At 43.9% G+C, this 26,700-nt stretch overlaps 1 protein-coding gene across 3 annotated transcripts in view; it reads left to right on the forward strand.

Moving 5' to 3' along the window:
• KATNIP (katanin interacting protein) overlaps positions 1-26,700 on the forward strand; it is a 227,168-nt gene that overhangs the window by 112,528 nt on the left and 87,940 nt on the right. For all 3 annotated transcript variants that reach the window (XM_066576139.1, XM_066576138.1, XM_066576141.1), the window contains exons 19-20: positions 3,453-3,630; positions 12,238-12,403. In XM_066576139.1, coding sequence (XP_066432236.1) covers positions 3,453-3,630; positions 12,238-12,403 — 344 coding nt within the window. The remainder of the gene's footprint in view (positions 1-3,452; positions 3,631-12,237; positions 12,404-26,700) is intronic.

The following is a 26,700-nucleotide window of genomic DNA, read 5'->3' on the forward strand; positions in this document are numbered from 1 at the left end:
ATCCTAAAGCTCTCTTAATTTGTCAAAAACTATAAAAAAAACTATAAAAAATGATCCTTAGAATGTACCTGTACCAAAATGATTACTGTTATATAATTGTGAGAATCTCTCCAACCAAAAAATAACTGTCAATTTAGGGTTCTAGAGGGAGGTGTATATAGTAAATCCATCTAGTTGCAGAATCTGCTTAAGTTTATTCCACAATCTTATTATTAAAATATTTGCCTTTTTTCCTCCTTTCATCCCTTTCTCACATAGCTATCATAGGGGGGCTACAGCCTCTCGTTTTAGAAACTAACCTGCCATTTAACCTATTCCATTTCTTTCTCCCCACCACTTCAAGTTTTGCAATTGAGGCGCCAAAAAATATATCCAAACATTTGGAATTGCCAACCATCCAGACTGTTTATCCCTCTGAAGGGTCTCCAATAGAATTCTAGCGGATTTCTTATTCCATAATAAACTCCTAAAAATTGTATGGAGTCTAAAAAAATATCATGATGGAATCCAAACCAGAGGGTTTTGAAGTATTTTAAGCAGTTGTGGCATCAAAAAAATTTAAATAAGATTTCCCCTGCCAATTATCGACAATGGGAGACAATTCCAGACCCTGACCGTATCCTTAAACTCTCAAACCAATGAAAGCAAAATAGCAGAAATATAGTCTTGAGGCTTAGAAGATACCACAACACCCAAATATTTAAATTCCTTCACGATTTGTTATTGAGTATGATCCAATGATTGGTTCACCGGCGAGGGACCTAAAGGCCCATTTACACGGAGCAATGATCGCTCAAAAGCGATCGTTTGAGTGATAATCGTTGCGTCTAAACACGTTGCAATGATGTACTGCTAGTGGATCGTTAAATTCAAGCCACCCTTGAAATCATTGTGTGGTCTTATCAGGACCGCAAGCTGAGTTCTCCGCGGGTAGTGCTGATAGCATTGTTTCAGCTATTTAAACCATCGGAGAACAAAGGAGCTGAATGCAAATAAGAGCCCTCCGGCTATTAACTGCATTCAGCTAAAGGCTTCATTTGCACGCTAATAGGCTATTAAGTAGCTGAGTAGCTACTTAATAGTTTATGCAAAATGATCACTCAAAGCTGTCACTCAAACTATCGTTTGAGCGATTTTTGAGCGATCATCGCTCCGTGTAAATGGGCCTTAAAGGAAGAATTACATATCTCCAATAGTTGATAGTAAGAACCGACATCTTACTAAACATATATAAAAATTGACATAATGTGATTCATCAATATACTCACATCCCCTTGTATACAACAATTGATCATTTGCATATAGTGAGAACTAGAGATCAGGAGTTCCTATATACACCAAAGAGGTATGTGGGCATACCTCTTTGTTGTATATAGGAACTCCTCACACCATCCTCTTTTCTCTTTCTCCTGTGGCCCCATCTTTTTAGGGCCACTGTGCAATGTTCCCGCTCAGTGGGGAGGGGGGAGGGAGTGCAGCAGCAGCTGACTCTGACCTTCCCTTTGGGAAAATGCATTGTGAAATCGCTCACAACAGTTTATAGTTTTTGGTGACTATTCTAGGGCTGTATCATGATTATTCAATATTCTTATAGGAAACTGAGGATTACTATTAGCTGCACCCTCAATATATGTAGACTAGAAGTATGTGAGCACCTCATTATGGCAGTCTTCATTGGGAAATGTGCCGGCAAGCTTATCAAAAATATATCGCACATCCTCAATTGGCACAAAAGCCAATGCAGCAAGAGGCTTTAGTGTATTTTTTATGTTGATATTAAATTTATATGCAGTCTTTTAGCCAACATTTTTTCTTTGTCTGATGAGACACTGATGCAAATGAAAGTAACATCCTTTGTCCTTAGCATGTAGAAAGGCAATCTTTACTGCAGTCATACAAGCCTTTCCAAAATTGACTAAAACCTTTTGAGGTGCCAGATTTTAAATCAATAGTTTCATTATTTCAAACATTCTCTTATAGGTGTTCATGTCCTTTGTTTGTAGTTAGATGTATAATAGGCATGGCGGGTTATGAGTTACCCACCTGGGCATGCCACATGTACAGTTGGTAAAACACATTGGGAACTTTATCAAGGGTGTCCTCCCCATAGATGGTATCTTTGTTCAGTTTAAGCATATGATCTCTATTGCCTAAAACCCGTATTTTGTGTGGATCATCCTTTCCTGAATTATAAAGTATCGGTTGACTAAACTTTTCAAGAAACTTTTTAGTTTTTGGGTCCTGCAAATTACCATCTGTTCTGTTATGGAGAAGACTTCTCACAAGAGATGATTGTCTTGGCATATGGGCCAATACATCATTGCTCTACACGAGGAGTAGCACTTACTGCTCTCGTGTCTCTTCTCATTTTGCTTCTACCTACTGCTTTTCGAGACAATGTTCTTTTGGTTCTTGGAAATATGTTGCCTTTCTTTGTTTTGATAATTGAAGGGCACTTTGTAGAGTGATGCAGTCTGCGTCTCCAAGTCACTACTCCATAGAGTGGCTACTTGAAAACTCCATTGTTTGCACTACAGGAAGGAACAGAGTAGTTGAGATCAAATAAAAATACACTTTTATTTAGGGGAAATTGACATGTTTAAATTAACCACACACAATTGGTTGGCACTGTAGGAAAGGAAGTGGATGTACTCAGAGGAATGACAAGATTGCCCATTGGAAACAATGGGGGAGGCTAGAAGGGCCATTTAAAATAATGGCAATGACTAAAGCCAATTGACTTCTGTAAGCTTCATTGTAATGCATCATAGCACAAAATAGGCGGCAAAGAAAATGCAGAATGGATTTCATTAAAGATCCCTGTGCCCGTACGGACCATACTGAGACTGGATTGACAGCTCCCACAATCTTCCTGGGAGCATTCCTGGCCGTGGGCTGAACGTATACATTTTTCCTTCGGGCACTTTCACGAAACCCTTTTTACATGTCAAGAATGCAACCCCTCCTTGACACAGTCCAAGTTGCAGCCAACACCATACGTCCATCCATAACCTGGCCACTGATGGAGAGGCACGTCATAGGCCTCCATTGAATAACGCCGCACATGGTATTGGGCATGCTTTACTTTCTAACACTGTGCACAAATGTTGTTTTCCTGCAGCCATGTAAACATACTGTAAGTCAAAATGGCCAACTATTAGAGCTGTAGAACAAGTGTGAAAAGCAGATGACTAAGAAATATCCCTGTAAGAATGCAGTTGCCGTTTTTTCCTTGTCCCTATTTCACTCGTTATGCTATTCCTGGTATTCTGGCTTACAAAAAGTGAATCAGACACCGAAAAGCTGTGGGCACTTGAATAAGGTCACTCCTAATTCAAGTGAATAGATGATCCTGGAGCAAATCTTGCCTTACTTCTACTTATTTCCATATATTTGTCAGATTTCTCAGTTGACTACAGAACTATGCAATAACATAATTATTTTTTTTTTAGGCCTTCAATTAAATTTTACTATGACATGGGGTGATCTGCATTACCTTGGCCTAACAGGACTAGAAATTGTGGGATCCGATGGCGAAGCATTGCATCTAAACATGAATATTATGACAGCGTCACCCCCAGACCTGAGTGTGCTTCCCGAGTACCAAGATGACAGCAGGACGTTAGACAAGTAAATATTATCCTGAGATCATTTATGCTTGAATTGTACTCCTATTCTATATGTATGTATGTGCGTGTGTATATATATATTCTGCTAAACCGTGGGGTTAAGGGGAGACAATAGTTATTCTATGGAGATTTAGCATATGCCAAATTTTTAACATCTTTTTTTTTCAAAGGGGTTATCAAGGAAGCGTCCGCTGTGATACACCCACGTCAGAGCCGAAGTGCTGCTCCAACCCTGTGTAGTGGCCGGCACTTCCTATTGTGAGCACAGCTCCCATTGATTTCCACCCCGGTGGGCGCTTCCAGGATAACCCTTTTAATTAAACTGCTTCACTTACATTCTGTTGTTCAGTAACTTCATGCAGCTCTGTTTCTGGAATCGTACACTTAGGCCTGCTTTCACACGGCCGAGAAAATAATGCAAGATTTGTGCGTTGCGAGATGCACAAATATAAACCCCATTATTTTAAATACATGAGCAATATTTTTTTTTCGATAAAATTGCGTCCTGTCTTATATTCTCACATTCCTCTGAATGCATCCCCTATTGTTTTTAATGGGACAGGAAAACTCCTCGCACTCTGTGTGACGTGCACGGGAATGCGGTGCGAGGTTTCCCATAGAAAACAATGGGAAACAGCAGCCCATCCTCCGACGTGGCTGAAAGCCGCATCGGAGGATTGCAACATCCCAGCAGTGATGGGGGGTGTTTTTGACATAAAAACTCCTCACATCCGAAGGTACCTCGCACGTTCACAATCGCAATGTTGGTCTGATTTTCACGGCCCGATATCCCGCTCGGCCGCATGTAGGAAGCCCTAGTAGTATAACAATAGTAGGGTGTAAGCTGTGGCCGAATAAGGCTATGACTACATGTTGACTTTTGTCCACATCTGAGGTTGTCAACAATATCGCTTGTGTGTCCTTGTGACCTCGCATTCACATTAAGATCAATGGGGTCTCAAAAAAACCACTGAGGTTCAAAAGTATAGTAGGGATGCAGTTTATATACTACAGCCTGATATAGAGCATAAATAGCATCGTGCGTGTTGGCCAGAAAAATCTATGTGACAACTCTATTGGCTCACCAGAAAAAGTATATGTGCAAGCTTTCCAGGCTACTTCTGCCTCTTCACCTCTATAGTCAGATTACAGCTGAGGAAACACATATACACAACAAAGCAGAGACAGGGTAGCATTAACCCTTTGCAATCCAATTTTGCATTAAGCGTTTCCTAGGGGGCTTTCTTTTTCTGCCATTATACAATGGCGCTGTCTGCTGGCTAGCGCCAGTACTGCGGTATGGGACATGCTGGAGAGGCCCCAGACAACAGAGCGGCCAGTCATATACAGTAAGAATACCCTGCCGGACGTCTTCCAACATCAGAGCTGTACTACCTTCAATCAGAATGTCTTTAGACGTCAGACAGTGGATTGGAAAGGGTTAATTTACATTAAAAAGGAAAAGCACAGCAATTATATGATGATGATAAACTGGAGTACTAGGACTAAAGGCCCTCTTAGACGGAACAATTACACTGCAACAGTTTTTAATTTTTTTTAATGTCATAACCGAAAGCAATTGTTATGTTTCGGTAAAATTGAAACATGCTGATTACACTGATAAAATTGAATAATAGCGGCGCGTCTCCTTTTCAAGTTATTTAACCCCTTAGTGACCAAGCATTTTTTTTGTTTTTAAAAATTGTAATACCTTTTTTTAGCCGTCAACATAGCTATATGCGGGCTTGTTTTTTGCGGGACGAGTTGTGTTTTTCAATGGTACTATGTAATGTATGATATAATGTACTGAAAAACTTTTTAAAAGTTCTAAGTGGAGTAAAATGAAAAAAAATAATAATTCCGCAATCTTTCAGTACATCTTGCTTTTGAGGCTCACAAACTGCAACAAAAATGACATGATAACTTTATTTCCCTCCGACATCATGACAGCATACACCTGGAGGTTGCTCACCTGCTGACCTGATGGGACAGGAAGAGGCAGAACATAAAAAGCACCTCCCCTCCACCAAACACCAGTGTTTTTCCTGTCCCTTCAGGACAGCAACGGCAGAGCTCCAGCGACGCTGTCCCATGCCGGAGGAGGACTTACCGGCGAAGCGGCGGCGTTTTTCTTCGGGCAGCCCCAGCAACCCCAGTGGGAAGGACCCCATCTGGGCGCTTTCCGGGGACTGCGTGGGCCGGGGTCCAAGTACGGGCTGCCGACACCACTGCGGCCGTCATTTCAGGCGGCGGCCGCCATCTCCGGGTGGGCCGGGGTCCAAGGACGGACTTTCTGGCACCACCGCGGTCGTCAACCAGGCGGCGACCGCCATCTCTGGGTCCCGGCTGTAGCGGGCGGAACACAAGGAGTGTGACGCCAGACGCTCCGCAAGAGGGCGTGGCCTCGATGGAGCGCACAAAGGGGGCGTGGCCTGGTGCGGCTTGGCGCCAGATTCAAAATTTAAAGCCCCTGCACCAGGGGGAGTCGGCTGGTGTTTTGTTTTTTCACGCTAGGAATCGATTCTAAGGACAGGAATGGATCCCACAAGCGCAGGATGTCGGCCAAGAGAGGACCCAGAGAATCGCCAAACTGTAAGTGGTCCTGTGGGCCAACCTACAGACACCTGCACTACACTTCCCTTACTAATAGAGCTCTCCCTTGTCATATACGACAGGGATACTCAAAACCTAGGGAGGCTAGGAGGAGAAGTAAAAAGCATCCTGTGCGCTTACAAATCTTGATGACTCCTATTCTAAAACATTATGCGCTTCCTGCTCAGCGACAATTCTGCAGGAAGAAAAATCTTCCCCCATGTCTGAAATCCAGTCAGTTGTCCGGGAAGAAACAGTCCTACCTCTCGGACCGCCAACCAGGGCCCTTAGGGGCCACAAGAGGGTCTGCTCCGGCAGTGTTAGAGTCCGACTCTGACATGGCAGAAGATTTCGATCTTGTAGATCTTGGAAGTGTCGCAGGGAGAGAAAAAATATCTCGTTTTTGAAAAAACGCTAACAGAGAAACCTTGCACTCTTCCACAACGTAAATCTACATTCCCTGTAAACGCCACACTTAAACCATTGATCCTTAATGATTGGAATTGTATGGATCAAGCTCTGTTAATTTCTAAAAGAATTTTAGGAGTGTCCTTTATTTGCAGACAATGAAGTGGCTATCCTTGAGGAGACGCCAAATGTTGACACTAAAAGAACTGGACTACCATCTGAGGATACGTCCCACTCAAAGGCAACAAAGTAGACATGACCAGGCGTAAGGCTTGGTCCACGTCCAGCTTCATTATAAAGCTAATACTGCGGCCACCTTGGTGGCTCGCTCTACGGCGGTTTGACTAGGTCAGCTTCAACGGTCTGCTCCGGATCCCGCGTGGCAGCCCTATCCAACACGAGCATCTCTTCTGCCAGCCCCGGTTGCCCCAGTGGGAAGTACCTCATCTGGGAGCTAACCGGAGACTGCGTGGGCCTGGGTCCAAGGACGGGCTTTCCGGCACCACTGCGGCGGTCATTCAGGGGTAAAGTAGTGGTCAAGAGACATGACCTCCAAAAATAGGTTGTGTACCCTACCCTTTCAGGGCGGCTAGTCATCAGACTCCGCAAAAAGCGCCTTAATTCCATGTCCCTCATCTATATCATAAGTGGGGAATGGAAAGACCGGAGGAAGCGGTAAGGCTCTTACTGTTGTCCCTCAACCTGCATCTTCATGTCCGCAGAAGATTAGTTCACTTCTGCACTAGTTGGAGAAACATAGCTACTGACGGCGCCTACCACATGCTGGGAAACGATCCTAATGACAGGAGTCGATCCCACAAGCACAGGTGACGGAGGGGTACAAGATTTGAGCTAGTACCCCGCCCTCCAAATAGATTCATTTTAACCTCGGACTGTGTGGGCCTGGGTCCAAGTATGGGCTCCGGTTCCACCGTGACCGTCATCCCGGCACCAACCCTAGAGCAGGCTCTACTTAGGGGTGAACAGATCGTGCTGGATATCGGCGCAGTTATCCCCATCCCTAACACGGAATGGGGGAAAGGGATTTACTCCCCTCTCTTTCTGGTTCCCAACCAGATGGCTCCCACCGATGGAGACGATCAGAACCGCAACCCCCCTGATTGGTAGGGATAACGTTATGGCTACGATTGACATAAAGGATGAGTATTCTCTCACCCCCAATTATGTCAACTCGCAAAAAGTTCCTAAATTTGCGCTGAGAATGGCGCCTTCCCTTTGGAATCTCCTCTGCTTCACAGATCTTTTCCAAAGGGGTGATTGAAATGGTAGCCTTTCTGCACAATCGTGGGATTATCATCATCCCCCATCTGAAAGGGGGCATAGCTCAGCAGATGGGTTCCTGCTGGTGGCAGATCCCCTCACTATTCTGAGGTCACACTGGGGGTCCACGCTTCGGCTATCTAAGGGTCTGAGCTGGATCATTAATGATTTGAAATCCAATATGGATCCGGACACCGGGAAAAAATTCCTAGGAGTCATTTTGGATTTTCGTCTCCAATGTTCGTCCCTTCCTCCTCTAAGGAAACAGCTCATTCTAGAGAATGTTCTGCTCTCTATAAAAAATCTACAGTTTCAATAAGAGGCGATGCGGATCCTGGGGCTAATGACTTCATGCATTGGAGTGGTTCCCTGGGCCCAGTTCCACAGCTGTGATCTCCAGACACTTATCCTCCAGAATGGGGACAAGTCAGTCCTCACTTGACAGGACAATCCCTATTTCCATTAGGGCTAGATCCTCACTCCGCTGGCGGTTGTCCTCAGACAACCTTTTAATGGGGATCCTGCGATAACTGATGCCAGCGCAAAAGGGTGAGGGGTCACCTTTGAAGGTGGCCATATACAGGGTACTTAGGACCCTCATGAGAGATCCAGGTTATCTAACGTTAGAGAACGTAATGAGGTTTGGGAAACCCGACGTAGCCTGCAAACCGTTTAGGGATGAAGCATGTGAGGATTTTTTCCGATAACATGATGGCAGTGCCACTCATTCCCCACCAGGGTACCACCAGGAATCCTCTACTTCAGCATTTGGTGGGAAGGTTCCTTCAATGGGCGGAACTCACAACTAAGTAACTGTCGGCCTTCCGTATAAAAGGAGCCGAGAATTCAGTCGCGGGCTTTCTAAGCAGGAAGAAAGTAGACGCAGGAGAGTGGGGACTCCATCCCGAAGTGTCTAGCCTACTCGGGACAAATAGGGGGCACCCAAAATAGTTTTGTTTGCGTGAAGTGCAAATACCAATTGCCGTCTTCTCTTTTCCCGAGACTCGGAGAAACAAGCCTTAGGCACGGGCGCCCCCTCTCACCCCTGGGTCTGAGACTTAGCTTGCGCTTTTTCCCCTTTACCCCTGATTCCGCTACTCCTAAGAAATTACTGCGGCCAAGGCTGTCAGTAACGTTAGTAGCGCCTTATTAGCCCAAAAGACCTTGGTTTCCTCTCCTGAGATCTGTCAGTGGGAGAGCCTCTCCATCTTCCATCAAGACTGGACCTAATGGCTGTAGGGTCCTCTCCTCTACCTGGAGGTTCACAAGTTCAGGCTTAGAGTCTGGATCTTGAACGGGTAAAATTCTTAGGAAAAGGTCCATCATCTAACGGGGTTTCCACTATGTACGAGAGCCTTATGCCCTCGACAGAAAAGATTTATTCCAAAGTCGGGAAAAATTTTCAGAATGGATGGGTCAGGCCCGGATAAAGGGTTGAGTCCAGATCCCCTCAAAGCCCAAGTATTGGCTTTGAGGGCACTCTTTGATCTCACGCTTGCTGAGCACAAGGGGATCAGGAAATTTCCTAGAAGGGCGAGTAGACTGCATCCATTTATAAAGCTGATGGTGCTTTCCCCCCTGGGATCTGACTATAGTCCTTCAGGCCTTCTGCGATTTTCCCCGTTTGAACCTATTAGAGACCTATCCATCGCCTTGCTGACGTACAAGGTAGCCCACCTTGTGGCAGTTATGTCGGCTATGTGCGTGGGTGAAATTCAGGCCCTTTCGCAAAGGGCCCCATATATGACTATGCACCCCGATGAGATCGTATTCTCCTTAGACCCTTCCCTCCAACCCAAAGTCTTGTCAGAATTCCACGGAGGCCAGCCAATAGTCATTCCAGCCTTTGTCTAAATTTTAAAAACGGAATGGAGCAGATGTTCCATAATCTTGACGTTAAAAGAGCTGCGTTAGCGTACCTTGAGGCAACGGAAAGTTGCAGAAAGACTGACTAACTTTCGTTCAGTTTCAGGGCAGGCCAAAGGGAAGGCCACTTCTTGAGATTCAATAGCCAGGTGGCTCAGAAGAGCCATCCAGGAGGCTTACAAGGCCAAGGGCATTCCTCCCCCAGAAGGTTTGAAAGCCCACTTCACTCGGGCGGTGGCATTTTCCTGGACAGAAAGAGCGCACCCCTCAATCGAACAGATTTGTAACGCAGCCACGTGGACTTCTAGTCATACGGTTATTAAACCTTATAGGCTGGACATTAAAATCTAGTGAGGATGCAACCTTCGTGAGGAAGGTGCTTCAAGCAGTAATCCCTCCCTAAAAAAAGCCCATGCCAGTTATTTGGTATTCCTCCAGGTGTATGCTGTCATGATGTCGGAGGGAAAACGGGAATTTTTCTTACCGATAATTCCCTTTCTTGAAGGCATCATGACAGCATACGGGCTTTTCCCCCCCTACCAACACGGTTACCCTTGTTGGTTTAAACACATGAGGTAATGTGTATACTTATGATTTCTTTGTCTAAGGTGTGTGGTGCCAATAAAAACACACCTTCTGGTTAAGTATACTGTCACTGTGGTTATTTGGAACGCACTGGTGTTTGGTGGAGGGGAGGTGCTTTTTATGTTCTGCCTCTTCCTGTCCCATCAGGTCAGCAGGTGAGCAACCTCCAGGTGTATGCTGTCATGATGCCTTCAAGAAAGGGAATTATCGGTAAGAAAAATTCCCGTTTTTATAGGTCAGTATGATTACTACAATACCAAATTTTATGTCTTTTTTTTTTTTTTTTAAACTGTACTATTTATTTTTTTTCAAAGCCATTTAATTAAAAAAATATATATTTTCTGCCGCCATCTTCTGTGCACAATAACCTTTTTATTTTCCCATCCACATAGTTGTGTAAGGGCTCATTTCTTGCGGGACGTCCTGTAGTTTGCGTTAGTACCATTTTGTAATACATACGATTTTTTTTTTAATCACTTTTTGTTGCATCTTTTTCTTGGTAACAGAATGACCAAAAAAGCGTATTTTGTGGCGTTCTTTATTTTTATTTTTTCGGACGACGGTCACAGTGAGGGGTAAATAATGCATTACTTTGCTGGATCGGACTTTTATGGACGCAGCGATACTAAACGTGTTTTTGTTTTAGGATTTTGATTCTTTTATTTAGTCTAACCAGTGACCTGTAAAAACACAGTTCATTAATTACAACTTACTGGTGGATGAGCCGCAGTGTTTACGCCACGTGAAAACATACCCTATATGTTACATTTACCCACCCTTATAGTGTTCAGTCAGCACGTAGTGTATAACAGTGATTGCGAAATAGTTGCACAATCACTTTTGTTCTTTTTAATAATCATGGCATTTGTTTTTTTTTCTCTGTAGCACTATGTAAAGAAAGCTTTAGAAATTTGCTATTGCCATAATCATACTGACTGACAAAATAAAGATAACGTCATTTTTACAGGGCCTAGAACAACCCTCCCCCCCCCCCCCCCCCCCAAGAAAAATAAAATGGGGCAATTGTTCTTTTTCCATTTTACCCAACGTAGAATTTTTTTTAAATTTCCATTACACAGTATTGTACATTAAATGCTATCATTGTAAAATACAATTCATCCTGCAAAAAAGACCTCACATAGCTATGCTGCCGGAAAAATAAAAGGGTTTTGATTTTATTTTAAAGTAGTGATGGATGAAAATAAAAAAACAAAAATGGCTGCAGCAGGAAACCGTTAAAAGCCATTTTTTGTACTTGCCTAGCAGACGCAGTCCGGGTCCCTTCCGCTACTCTCTGAAGTTCCATAGCCCCACCGCGCATCCTGTACTCCTCGGCTACTGGTAGAACATAACTTCCTGGTTGTGGGATTAATTAATCCCGCTTCCAGGATGTAATGGCTCTGATTGGTTTAGAGAGTGCTGCTATCAGCCAATCAATGCAGCACTCACAGCCGTCACGTTGGTTCAGTAAACGTGCATTGATTGGCTGAGAGTAGTGCTTGCAAAACCAATCAGAGCCATCTCTTCATGGAGACGGGATTTATGAATCCTGTGACCAGGAAGTGATGTTCTGTCGGCGGCCGAGAAGTGCAGGACGCGTGGCGGAACTACGGAACGTCAGAGACCAGCAGGAGGGACACTGACCGCGCCTAAGTGTAAAATAAGACCTAGTGCCTCTTTTGTGGCAAAAATTAACATAAGATAGAGTCCTATTTTCGGGGAAATGTTTATTTCCAGCAAGCACTTGAGAGCATACAGTTTTATAGTTTGTTTCTCTAAAAGCTTCCAACATTTGGTAATGGCGTACTATACAACACATGTAAGCATTTTCATTAGCTTCATTTTCTGCAGCTTCCCTGTGCTTTTTATTTTCTAGGCTCATTGATGGCGTGAACATCACCAGTGAGGATTCTCACATGTGGCTTATCCCATTTACCTGCGGAGAAAATCACACAATCACCATCAATTTTGATAAAAGTGAAGCTGTTGCAGGGCTGAGGTTTTGGAATTACAATAAATCTCCCGAAGACACATACCGAGGGGTAATGCTTCTTAGATTTCACTTTATAAATGAATATTGTAATCTCGAGGACCCAGGGAATAAACCGTTACGATACACTAAACCTTACCTATCATAGCATCTTGCAAGCAGCAGAACTTATACCTAGTGTGCACCAAGGCACCAGCACTAATAATGCTTGCTTTTTTTATTGTCTTTTTAATTTGTTGCCCATTTTTCAAGTTAATCTTTATTTTTTGTTGTTCCGTTGTTGGTTGTAGCTGGGAGTCATAATAACAAGGCATTTTCTTGTATTTAAAGAGGATGTTTGTTTTTGAACACAGTTGGGCTGGGTTCACATCAGCTTTTTGTTTTTCATTTTCTTAGGGCGCTTTGACACGCCGTAGGCGTTTTTACTTGCGCCATAAAAACGCGTGCATGCGCACACAAATATAATGTTTGTGTGCCCGTTCAGATGGCACAGGCCCCGACACATACACGCCGAGCCTGCAGTGCCGTTGGGCCTCCCCTTCCTCCCCCTCACCGGCTCACCTCTTCTCTCCTCCCATCCGGCTGTGTGCAGTAGGAGGTGGGGTGGGGTGGGTGTGGAGCTTAGCTCCGCCAACTCCCATTGTAAACAGACGGAGGGGAGAAGAGTGAGTGTAGCAGTCACGTTGCTAAACTCCCTCCCTGCTCCCTTCTCTGGCCACTGTCATTGGCTACCGTAAGAGCTCATGCATCGGCAAACGTATTCCGTCCCGAAAGATAGTTCCATGGCTGTCTTTGCGGGCCGGCGTGAAAGCACTGGGTGCTATATTGACCCGTCCGGGCGCTTTCACATCGCGGTAATATGGCCATGTGATCTGATGCATTGGAATCCAATGCATCAGATTGTAGCGTATATCGGCTGTCCGTGAAAACGGCAGCTGATATATGCTCATGTGAAAGAGGCCTCAGTCCCATACTAAGAGAAGAACATAAAAAAACTGATCCAGCAAACTGTCTTCATTGAGTTCAATGGGATTTATTTAGTTTCAGTTTTCTTCTATTCTGTCTGGTTTCTGGTTCTTTTATGGGAAACCTAAGACTGACCTGCAGCACTTTCTTCTGTCCATAAAAATGGAAACTAAAATAAACCTAAAGATCCCTACTGTTCAAACATTATTTACACTGTACTCTACGGGGGACAGACATGAATGGGAACTATTGTGTTTGTTTCGGTTAAACTGATCCTTTTAATATCTCTGCACAAATGTAGTTGTAAGATCGAACAATTAAGCGCATCCATTAGAAACACTTCAAATGTCTCACTGCGTAAACGGGAACTAACTATCCGTTTTTTCTCTTTGGCACATCTGCTCGCTTCAGCTTGCATCAGTTAGATATCAGGTTTTTATACTTTGAAAAGAAAAATCTAAAGATTCCTTTAATAGCAGATACATGACTGCTGATGTGATCCCAGCATTAGCATGACCTCGAAACACAAAATGAAGAAACTTTTTGCATGTCTCGGGGTGCTTTCACACCTGCGCCAAGGATTCCTCTTTCCTCTTCCGTCCAGGGAGCAGGAGATGGGAATCCCCACGTCCGAACAGTTCCGTCTATGGACAGAACCGAACAGCGCCGGGCGGACCCCATTGACCACCTGCTTTCAGCCCAGCTATCCGATTTTTGGACAGAAGAAAAAACATTGCATGCAGAGCTTTTTCTTGTATTTACAATCAAGTCCGTGACGGAACATCCGTCCGGAGGTTCTGATGCAGATGTGAAACCGGTCGTGCTTGGCAATGATCCTGAGTTACAGCCTGAATTACAGTCTACAGCTGCATTTAAAAGTCTTACAGTTGCTTACTGTAGCGTTTTGAACAATGAGAAGTGTGATACTTATATCAGTCCCAGTACACGAATATGTTTTCGGTTACTGTTAACAGCAAAGCTATTAGGGATGGCAAAAATTGCTGACAGGTTGCAGTTAGCAACCTAAGCAAGGGTCAATGCGTCACAGTGCTTTATTACATGTTTTAAAGAAACACTTAGCCTAGAAATGGATGATAAAAGTAAGCGGGAGATAAAGTCGCCCCCTCTCCTTGTTAGCCTGCAGCATTTTATGCATGTTTCTGAAACAGAGTCTTAGGGCCATAGCCGTGTGCATTTGTGTGTGTTGCTCAATGTTCACAGAGCCCCATAATGACACATGGGAATAGCTTCATTGGCTGTTATGGGTCTGTATGCTGCCGTGTAATACAAGTTATAAATATAAATTGTTGCCCAGCTATAAGGTTATCCCTAGAGATGAGCGAGCATGCTCGTCCGAGCTTGATGCTCGTTCCAGCTTTTGCCTACTCGAAAGTACTTGTTACTTGAACAAGCACCACTGCGGTGCTCGGGTGCTCGAGATAATTTCACCTTCTCCATTGCCTTCAATGGAGTCGCGGCTCCATTGAAAACAATGGTCTGCCGGCATCCCTGCATTGTTTTTCATGAAAGGGCTTTACATATAAGCCCTTTCCTAAAAAACGAGGATTTTAGTGTTTAAAAAAAAAAAGGACCTATCCGCCGCTGCCGTGTCCCCTGCGGGGATGAAGAACACATCTGCCGCAAGTAAAAAGAATGAATGACAGGCGAGAGCTGCCTGTGATTGGCTGGGCGCCTCAGCCAATCACAATCAGCTCTTTCAGCAGGTGGGGATTTTAAATCCCCCTGCTGATAGAACAGCACTACAGAACCGGGGAAAGCGCAGAGAAGATGCGGCTTAGCCCCGGCAGCTGAAGGGAGGCGAGTATGTATTTTTTTGGTTTTTAACACTACTTTTACTGGATTTTCAGGGAAGGGTTTATATTTAAAGCCCTTCCCTGAAATCCATTGACGGGGCTGCTGGAAGCAGGTTCCCCTACCGCAGCTGTCATGCGTGACAGCTGCGGTAGGGAATTGAAGAATTCCTCTGCTGCATCTGTTACAGATGTGGCAGATGTAGCAGCAGGGAATTCTTTTTACTAGCGGGGATGAAGGACACCTCTGCTGCGTGCGGCAGATGTGTTCTTCATCCCCATGGAGGACAGGGCAGCGGTGCAGAGGTACGTGGGGTTTTTTTTGTTTTTTGTTTTTTTTTTACACTAAAATCCTTGTTTTTCAGGGAAGGGCTTATATGTAAAGCCCTTCCATGAAAAACAATGCAGGGGTGGCGGCAGACCATTGTTTTCAATGGAACCGCCAGAAGCACCTCGGGTCCCCATTGACTTCAATGGGGTTCGTTACTCGAAACGAGCTCTTGAGCATTAGAAAAAGCTTGTCTCAAGTAACGAGCACCCGAGCATTTTGGTGCTTGCTCATCAATAGTTATCTCCTATCTAGAGCATAGGGGATTAAGTTTATGATCACTGTGGATGTGACTGTTGGGACCCCCAGCAATCTCGAGAACAGGTCCCCCCTCCCCATGAACGGAGTGGAGGTCATACATGCACGCCAATGTTCCATTCATTGCTATGGGAGCACAGGTTCGATTCAATGTCTTTTCCAAAGAAATTTAGTGCCCATAACTTTTGATATTATTACTTTCAAGAAAGGCATCCAGGCTTCTCTTTAACTTGTATGTTAAATCCACCATCACAATATCCTATGACAGAAGTTTCATAGTCTCACATATGTCAGTCTTACATCCCTATCCACGATGAAGGTGAATCCTTCTTTCCTCTAGACACAGAGGATGCCCCCTCGTCATAGTTATAGCCCTAGGGGATATATAGTGATTAAGTCTTCCCTGCAATTTATCAGGTGGTGTGTATTTTGGTGTCAAGGGGCTGGGAGTCCCTGAACTACTCGCAACCCCTGTCCCTACCTACTCCCCCCCCCTCCCCCACCCGGCTAAGCTTTAGGGCGACAACTGGACGACAGTCCCTAAACCTACTAGGGATGCGGGGCAGGAGTCAGACTCACAGACAAATACAGGAGACAAACAAACACAAAAGCAGATCAGGCAATCTGGGTTGGCAACAGGAGAGAATGAGGTACAAAGGGTCAGGCGAAGACAAAGTCAGGTCCGAAGCAAGCAAGTCAAGGCAGGGAATCAAATACTGGAAACGTGAGTGTAGCTGGAGACCAAACATACACTGGCAATGACAGAGGAAACTGAACGGTTTAAATGCTGTCAGAATTCCGGCCCCAGCAGCTGATTGGGGCAGGGAGCCTGACAGCAGCAGGACCCAATCACAGGATGCCAGTCCTAAGACAGGCAGTGATGGAAGGAATGCGCCCAGGTGTCATGGCAATGGAGACGCGGCACAAGGCAGTAACCCGCTGAGTCCCCAGCAACCTGGCTAACTAGGCGCATGCTCCCTGCTCACGAGAGCGCACGCCTGGAGCCAGTGTACCGGATCATGGCGGTCAGGAAAGGTCACCAAGACTGGGGCTCCTCTGCGCCGCACCCCCACAGCCCAGGTACTAGGACCGGTAGTGCAGGCACAGAGACCCCCAGAGCTGCCGGACCTGACATTTGGCTTCCTTTTCTGTGAGTTATGTCTGTGTATATAATTTCTTTCACCTTTGTAATGTTAATCTAGTTATTAGTGAGGTAGTGTAGGTTCTGATGGACGTGTTGTGGCCTTGCCGCGGCCCGTCAGCTTACGCATTTGGCCAAAATGCAAACTAACATCCGCATTTATCAATGTGTTTTTTTGCATGCAGTGTACTATAGATGCTAGGGAAACTTAGGATGCCAGCCAGTGTGGCGCACTGTGGCTCTGCCAGTAGGGGTTGTATTCCTGTATGGTGTGGCGTACTTATCTATGGCTGGCATCCTTGGTATCGGGTAAGATGTGTGGACTATGTTGTGTGCAGTCACCCCTCCCCCAATCTGGGTGGAGGTGAGTGGCAGCACATTTGTCTGCATATGACCAATTGGCTCCTTTATATTGTAATCTGGCTTTCTGCATACTACAAGGGAATATGGCTATATTATTTTTTTTTCATTTTGTCTTTAAAAAAAATGCAATAAAAGTGATCAAAAAAGTAATTCATACTCAAAAATGGTACCAATAAAAACTACAGCTCATCAAAAAAATTACCCTACACAGCTCTGTCTATGAAGACATAAAAAAAGTAATGGGTCTCTAAATAAAATGAGGGGAAAAAATTTCTCCCAAAAAATAAGTTTTTATTGTGCAGAAGTGGAAAAGCCTAAAAAAGAAATACTGTATATTTCTGGTATTCAATCGTACCAACCCACAGAAAAAAACGATCATGTTATTTATAATGCATACTGAATGCGGTAAAAATAAATATAATAAACAATGGTAGAATTGATATGTTATTCTGCCCTGACCCCACAAAAATAATAAGTCATGCAGTGCATTATATGTACCCCCAAATGGTGCCAATGACAACTACATCTCGCCATGCAACGAACAAGCCCTCATATAGCCGTGTCAACAGAAAAATAAAACTGTTATGGCTTTTGAAATGTGGATATAAAAATCCACCTAAATTGTTTTCACACAAATAATGTCCAGAAAGCGCCTCAGGAACGTCAGGTGGTTGTTGTACGCATAACAGTTCTTATCCTCCAGATATGGGGAGAGCTGCAGAAACAGTGGGGGTTTCTCTTATCAGAGAATATCCCCCAAGCAAGAAATTTATAGAAAACAACTATTAATAAAAAGAATTCTGCACTCTTGAACTGTATAGTTCAGCAACCAAAAGCGTTAGAACCAATAAGGGATGGCACTTACTCGAGAGGAGGGGGGTATGACGACCAGAAATCCCCCTCCTTGAAGTATTCACTCCTCAATATCAAAAATCTACGTTCCAGCCGTATTGGTTATAAGATGTCCCCTTTATTCCATGTTTGTACTATATGACTGTTGGCTTGTAGAAGGTAACTTAGAGCACAGAAACGCGTTGTCCCTGTACCGTTCACCACAAGTTGGAATAAAGGTGACATCTTATAACCAATACGGCTGGAACGTAGATTTTTGATATTGAGGAGTGAATACTTCAAGGAGGGGGATTTCTGGTCGTCATACCCCCCTCCTCTCGAGTAAGTGCCATCCCTTATTGGTTCTAACGCTTTTGGTTGCTGAACTATACAGTTCAAGAGTGCAGAATTCTTTTTATTAAAGGGGTTGTCCCGCGAAACAAAGTGGGGGTATACACTTCTGTATGGCCATATTAATGCACTTTGTAATGTACATTGTGCATTAATTATGAGCCATACAGAAGTTATTCACTTACCTGTTCCGTTGCTAGCGTCCTCGTCTCCAGGGTGCCGTCTAATTTTCAGCGTCTAATCGCCGGATTAGACGCGCTTGCGCAGTCCGGTCTTCTTCTATTCTGAATGGGGCCGCTCGTGCCGGAGAGCGGCTCCTCGTAGCTCCGCCCCGTCACGTGCCGATTCCAGCCAATCAGGAGGCTGGAATCGGCAATGGACCGCACAGAAGACCTGCGGTCCACCGAGGGTAAAGATCCCGGCGGCCATCTTCACCAGGTAAGTAAGAAGTCACCAGAGCGCGGGGATTCAGGTAAGCACTATCCGGTTTTCTTTTTTAACACCTGCATTGGGTTTGTCTCGCGCCGAACGGGGGGCTATTGAAAAAAAAAAAAAACCCGTTTTGGCGCGGGACAACCCCTTTAATAGTCATTTTCCCTAAACTGTTTAGTCCTGAAGTACTAAATGAAGCCCTGTCCCTATGGGGTTAATTAAAAAAAAAAGTTAACAGGCCATGCATATTTTGTGCTATTCCCTAGATAAGCAAACTTAGTTTGGGGGGGGTTACATCTAATTCAACACCCTCTTTCCCCATATAAAGCTTAGTCAATTTGATGGTTGTTACACTTTTAGTAAGTATGATTTTGGGTGGGTTTTTGGGGGGCAACAAATGGTTGGTGGGCGAAAATTGCAGCCACTGTATATGTAGTAATTTGTTGGGGAAAATGGTGTGGTTTCAGAATATATATTCATGTATGGGAGCTACTTCATGGCTATCCTTTTCAGAGACGGCTACTTTTGTGTTTTGTTCTTCTATTACATATTGCAGTTCCAGTTGTTGCAGCCATTGTAAGCAGTATAATAAAAAACATCATTTATAATATCAATCCGTGTTGCATGATGAGAATTTCAGTTCAAGAGAAGTACTAAAAACAAAAAAGCAGAAAAAAAGCCATATCCACTAGTATCTATGGGTAAATGTGACCTGTCAGCTATTTGCAGCAGTTGTCCCTGAACCGATGCAAAGCATTGAAATTTCTGCTTGCATAACCCCTTTAAAATACTTGTTAATAAGTGAGTTTAAAAGATAATCGTCCACATTTATTGAGATTGGCCTTTCTTCACACCTTAGTACTGAAGCCAGTTTATGCCTCAATAACCAACTCATTCTTCTTCTTTTTTTTAATTTGTGGCATTCCCAGAGCCATAACTTTTTACATTTCCTTCACCGTTGCTGGATGAGGGCTTGTTTTTTGCAGGGCAAGCTTTATTTTTTTAATGGCATTATTTTGTTTATATTATGTGTTGTAACTTGTCTATTTTTAGGGCAATTGTGGAATAAAAAGTAAATTTTGCCATTGTTTTTTGGATTTCATTTTTATGGTGTTAAGCATGCAGAATAAACAATGTGATATCATTATTTTCTGGGTCAGCGCGATTCCAGCCATAAAAGGTTATACAGTTGTTTTATGGCTTGCTATTTTTATACATTACAAGCTCTCTAAAAAGAAAAGAAGAGTTGCTGAATTTCAAGAGCCACAACATGTTTTTCTGCCATTGATAAAGCTCTACAAGAGCTTGCTTTTTGCAGGATGAACTCGAGTCTATATTGATGTTGTATTTGGAACATAACACTTTGTTGTTATTTGAACAGTACAGTTTGAAATAGTCAGGTGACAATTTTGTGACAAGTAGACTTCTTCTACCAAAATGCAAAAGGTGAACATGAATAACAATGAATAGAGTTGAGCAAACATACTCTGCCGAGCTTGATGCTCATTCGAGTATTAGCGTACTGGATGATGCTCGTTACTCGAACAAGCATCAAGCCGTGTTCGACCCCGCCCCAGTTTTTGGCTTCTCCCCGCTGTGACGTGCCTGTTCTGACCCCTCCCAGCCGCAACGCAGCGTGCGTTATTGGCAAATTTTTTGTCGAGAGAGACTGAGACCGAGACTCGGCACCCGGCGTCCCACATACAAAAATGCTCGAGTCTCCCATTGTAGTCAATGGGGTTCGTTACTCGAGTAGAGCTCTCGTATTTTCCGAAAAGCTCGACTCGAATAACGCGGACCCGAGCACTTGGGTGCTCGCTCATCTCTAACAATGAACAATATGAAAAATAGTCCACAGGTACCTTGGGTCAGGTACATCTTCTAAATTAAAGGGAGAGAAAAAAGATATAAAATGTGTTTAATTACAAAGAGGGATTAATCAAGACCCAGGCTGCCCAGGGAAACCTAGGTAGTTAGAAACTTCTAAGACCTCTAACATTTTATTTCCTGTGCTATGTGAAGGTCTTGTTTTTGTGGGTTGAGTTGGACTCTTTAATGGTACCATTTGGTGATCCATATGACTTTGGAGGCAAGTCAAGGCAAAATTAACTTTATTTGCCATGTTTTTTTAGATTTTTTTTCTTTCACAGCGTGCACCATGCGGGTTATATAATGTACTTTTTTACATGGATCATCATGAATACTGCAATACCAAATTTGTGGTGATTATTGTTTGCATATGCATTTGTGTATAAATCTCCATTAAAAGTGCTGCTTTCTCTCAGGACAGTGGCAACTGTTGAAACTGGTGCAGGACTTAATGGGGAAAACAGAGGATCTTGCATACTCTTCTTGAAGCACCCTCTGGTTTAATTCCTATCTCCACACAATCATTCATTGCTTTCTCTCAGGACAGTGGCAACTGTTGAAACTGGTGCAGGACTTAAGGCCTCATGTCCACGGGCAAAATAAGAATTAAAATCCGCATCCCATAGGGATGCATTGACCACCCGCGGGTAGATAAATACCCGCAGATGGTCAATAAAAGTGATTTTTTTAAAAATGGAGCATGAAAAAATCTGGCCCATGCTCCATTTTTGTGTGTGTCTCTATTGAAGCCTATGGAAGCTGTCCAGATCCGCGGGAGACAAAAATGGAAATTTACTCACCTGCTCCGGATCTTCCCTTCGCCGCGGCTTCTTCTCTCCGTCGGCATATTAGCACTTTCTGCTTAGGTTAAGCAGCGCTGCTGATTAGAGCCACCTGATTGGCTCTTCGGCACCACGTGACTACAATCAGCGTGCACGCTGCGTAGTCACGTGGTGCCGAAGAGCCAATCAGGTGGCTCTAATCAGCAGCGCTGCTTAACCTATGCAGAAAGTGCTAATATGCTCTCCGTCGAGGCCGGATCTCTTTTTCTTCGGGCCGGCGCATGCGCGGGGCACGCAACCGACGTGCCCTGCGCATCCGCCGGGCCGAAGAAAGAAGATCCAGCCGAGACGGAGAGAAGATGAAGCCGCAGCGAAGAGAAGATCCGGAGCGGGGGCGAGAGGTGAGTAAATTCTTATTTTTATGCCTCATGTCCGCGGGGCAGGAGGGACCCGCTACGGATTCTCCATGGAGAATCCGTAGCAGGCCTGATTTTCCCCGTGGACATGAGGCCTAATGGGGAAAACAGAGGATCTTGCATACTCTTCTTGAAGCACCCTCTGGTTTAATTCCCATCTCCACACAATCATTCATTGTGAGGTGTGATTTACTGGGCAGTAGTATAGGACAATTCAGTATTCCTCGAACAAATGGTGGACAGATAAAGCGTTCCGCAGAGCGCCTTCAGATATTTGCAGCTGTGCAATGCTTTCCCGGCTCAATTTGGGTCCCTAATCCTTCCCATCAAACTCTCCAGGGTGGAGGAGCTCTATGAAACCCCAGATCCGGTAAAGCCTTTAATTCAAATTTTTACCTTTTATACATCAATTTGAGATCAAGCCTTTTGATAAGGCCTTCTCCAATTTGGTGGTGGATATACCTAGCCTGCACTCTTAGGATTGGGAGAAGTTCGAGGGCTCCTGTTATTTTTTTTTTTCTAATTCAAATCAAGTTCCTGAACAGAGTCTACTTCACTGCTGTCAAACTGGAGAGAATCAGGGCCTCTACCTCTAATTGGTGCTTCAGATGTCAGGCATACGTGGCACCTTCCTACATTTTGAATGGTCCTGCCCTAGAATAATATCCTTTTAGAAGTAGGTTATCCCATTCCTCCATGACAATTTCAATTTCCCACTATCCTCACTCTTCAAATAGGTTTGTCGAGAATTATTGATGTCCTAATTCAAGAGCTGTATGATATCATTTTCTTCAGGGTTTTGCGAATCTGTGCTAGGCTGCTGATCATTATGGCTGGAAAATACTTGGATGCCCCTGCCATTATGCACTGGATCTAATTTATCTATACATACGTTCCTCTATTTAAGATTTTACTCCTAAATAGGAAATTTATGCATACATGTGAAAAAATCTAGTCACGTAGGTTGGAAATTGCAGATTCTGCAATATAATTTATTTTTGTTGCAACTGATTTCCCAGGATCCTCTGTTTATAGAAGTCCTATCTATCTTGATGGTTGGAGTGGAGGGGAATTGTTGTGTTGCTCGATTGGCCTCTTTTGTTAGTATATGGGGTGGATCGTTGCACTGTATCCTCATGTAGTATTGTTATACTTATGTTACTGATGTCCAATATACCTTGTTCTTCATCAACACTCTTTTTACCTTTAAGCCTTACTTTGTATGTTTGTAACAGACAAAAAAGTTGCCACAAAAGTTTTCTATTTGATTTATTAAGTGTATCGAAAAATAATTACAAACTATGCAGTCAGTTTTACAAACTGAATAACCCAGGTTTTTTGCACGTGTCTTGGTACCAGAATCCACCTAATCCACCCATTGCCTAAAAGGGGCAGTCCAGCTAAAGCATTTTTCCCATCCCTGTCTCCCTTACCTGATTGCCTGTCACACTCTGGACATCTTCTATGTATATTGCAGTCACTTCCATGCAGTGCAGCTTCCTGTCTGATGCTTACCTGGCACCATCTTGCTGCTGAGAGTCCTCCTTGCTTCCTCTTTCACTATTCTGTGCTATCCATTGCATGATGTATCAACATAACATCATAAGAACAGCTAGAGCCTATGGCATCTCTGCATGCTAGGAGGACACTGAAATTGGTATTCTCTTCTGTATTCACCAAAATAAGCTGCAGACTATAACTATGCAGACAGGAGGCTGAACTATTATTTCCTTCATTATAACTGTGTGACAGGAGTCTCTAATCATCAGAAGTAACTGCATATGACAGCCGGTCACCCATAGTAGTGGTACGAGGAACAATAACAGCGATATGTTCAGGACATCCTGCAGCCACATGGAAACTCTGCCGTGAGAGGCAACACAGGAGGCATTTTGCAGCAGGATGATGCTTTACTGAACTCAGGAGTGTCAGAGAAATGCCTCCACAACATTGCCACACTTCCATGTCCTGCCCGATTGCCAGATTTGTTTACCAATAGACCATATATGGAACCATCTGTGACAGCAACTTCAACAGCCTGCAAATTTGCACGATCTAGTGGCTTGGTTACAGCAAATGTGGACCGGTATGCCACAAGATACCATACAGAACCTGTATGCCTCCATGCCTGTCCGCATCACATCTTATATACAAGCTAGAGGTGGTACAACAGGGTACTAGAGCCTCCATGCCCTCCTATCACATGTTGTATCCAAGCTAGAGGTGGTACTGCAAGGTACTAGGGCCTCCATGCCTGCCCATATCACACCTTGTATGCAAGCTAGAGGCAGTACAACAGGGTACTAGAGCCTCCATGCCCCCCCCCCCTATCACAACTTGTATCCAAGCTAGAGGTGGTGCTGCAGGGTACTAGAGCCTCCATGCCCTCCTATCACATCTTGTATCCAAGCTAGAGGTGGTACTGCAAGGTACTAGAGCCTCCATGCCTGCCCATATCACACCTTGTATGCAAGCTAGAGGCAGTACAACATGGTACTAGAGCTTCCATGCCCACCTGCATCACATCTTATATCCAAGCTAGAGGCGGTACTGCATGGTACTAGAGTCTCCATGCCCGTCTGTATCATATTTTGTATCCAAGCTAGAGGCGGTAAAACAGGGTACTAGAGCCTTCATGTCTTCCTGTATCACATCTTGTATCCAAGCTAGAGGCGGTACAGCAGGGTATTAGAGCCTACATGTCTTCCTGTATCAGATCTTATGTCCAAGCTAGAGGCGGCACAGTAGGGTACTAGAGCCTACATGTCTTCCTGTATCACATCTTATGTCCAAGCTAGAGGTGGTACAACAGGGTACTAGAGCCTCCCTTTAAGTTTTCAGCTTTTTTTTTTAACTTCTCTTTATTTATCACATATATTGTACGATACAGAAAAAAGAAATATAGAATATCAAAATACAATTCAATGCTGTACTTAAAATTTTTCCGTCTAAAGTTTACTTTAGCTGTATCTTCATGTTTTATTCACATGTTTATTATTTTTTATTTAACAAAATAAATCTTGTGTTGTATATGTCTAAAATCTGAAATAACTAAATAACTATAAACAATTAAACTGAAGCAATCCGTGCTGGTCTTGTTTTTATTTCTGTTTATATGCTGTTTAGTCTGTAGATAGCGTGGAGTAGGACTCCAGCCATGAGCCCCAGATCTTGTGGTATTTGCTTGGGCACCCTCTCTTTTTATATATAATTTTTTCGTATGGGATTATCGAGTTTACCAATTGAATCCATTGTGTGGTCGAGGGTGGGTCCGTGGCCATCCAGTGCATGGCTATCTCTTTGTGTGCTAGGAAAAGTACTTCTCTAAGAAATATAGAGGTGTATTTTGGCCAGTGCTCTTCCTCCAGCATGCCAAACAGAATTATCTTGGGGTCAGTGTTTATGATGTAGGGAGGTACTAATAGTTGGTTTATTCGGACTATTACATTGGACCAGTAGGTCTTGATAGCTGGGCAGTTCCATATTAGATGCCAGAAGTCTGCGTTCGGTTGGCTGCACCTATGGCAGGAGTTTGACTGGGTGTTTCCCATTTTAAATAGACGACTAGGGGTTATATATGCTTGATGGACAATGTATAGTTGAATCAATTTGTTGTTTATAGCGGGGGATACTGTTAAGTGGGATTCCTCTATTTCTGTCCATTCTTCCGGTGTTAGGGAAGGAATACAAGTTTTCCATTTATCGAAGGCGGGAAGTGGATTCAAGTTTAGCTTTGCAGAGAGTAGGTGTGTGTAAAGGGTTGAGATCAGACCCTTGGGGCCTTGTGATTTTAGTATGTCGATCGTGGGGAATTTTGATATTTGGGTAGAGGTCGGAGGGAATTGAGTGTTCAGCGCATGTCTCAGCTGAAAAAAACTGAATAGTTGCAGTTGGGGGGTCTGGAGTTGCTCGCATATCTGGGTAAATGTAGGGAATACTCCTTCCTTATATATGTCGCCTATCGTGGTAATTCCCAAGTTGGTCCAATAGTGGGTATCTGGGATGGAAAGTAAGGCGGTCAGTCCGGGGTTATCCCAGAGAGGGAGATCCGACATCACGTCGTGGAAATTTTGTAGTTTTTTAACTTCTCTCCAGACACTGAGTGCCAGCTTGTGTAGGGGTAATACTTCGGCTGAGTTTGAGCATTCTGGGAATTCTAAGTAATTTAGTAGGTTATTGCCTTTTACTTGTTCCGCCAAGTAACTGTCTGCCGTGGGCATCTTTTTAGAACGGAACCATGGTTGGATATTCCTCAGCTGTCCTGCTAGATAGTATAATCGGAGATCTGGGAGGGCCATCCCCGCTCGGTCTTTTGGCCTTTGTAGTGTCGTAAGGCTTAGTTTGGGGCAGGTGGAATTCCACACAAATGACGTGATGAGGGAGTTGAAGGATTGAAAGAGCCGTTTGGGGATCTGTAGTGGCATATGTTGAAATATATATAAACATTTAGGTTGAATCGCCATTTTGATTAGGTTTATACGGCCTGCTACTGATAATGGTAATTTGGCCCATTTCTTAAATTTGTGTCTTAAAGTTTCTTGCAAGGGAATAATATTATCTTCTATGGCATTATGGTATTCACGCGCCATGATTATCCCTAGATATCTAAATCTGGAGACTATTGCCAGGTTATATTTGGTAACATAGGGATCAGTTTTTGGATTAAGGTCAGTGTATAGAATTGTGGATTTGGTCCAGTTCACAAATAGTCCGGAGAATTGGGAGAATTGGTCTATGTAGGTCATGGCTTGGGAGAAGGAGATATCCGGGTTTGAGAGAAAAAGAATGGTATCGTCCGCAT

Source organism: Eleutherodactylus coqui, chromosome 8 (assembly GCF_035609145.1).
Source record: "Eleutherodactylus coqui strain aEleCoq1 chromosome 8, aEleCoq1.hap1, whole genome shotgun sequence".
NCBI lineage: Eukaryota > Metazoa > Chordata > Amphibia > Anura > Eleutherodactylidae > Eleutherodactylus > Eleutherodactylus coqui.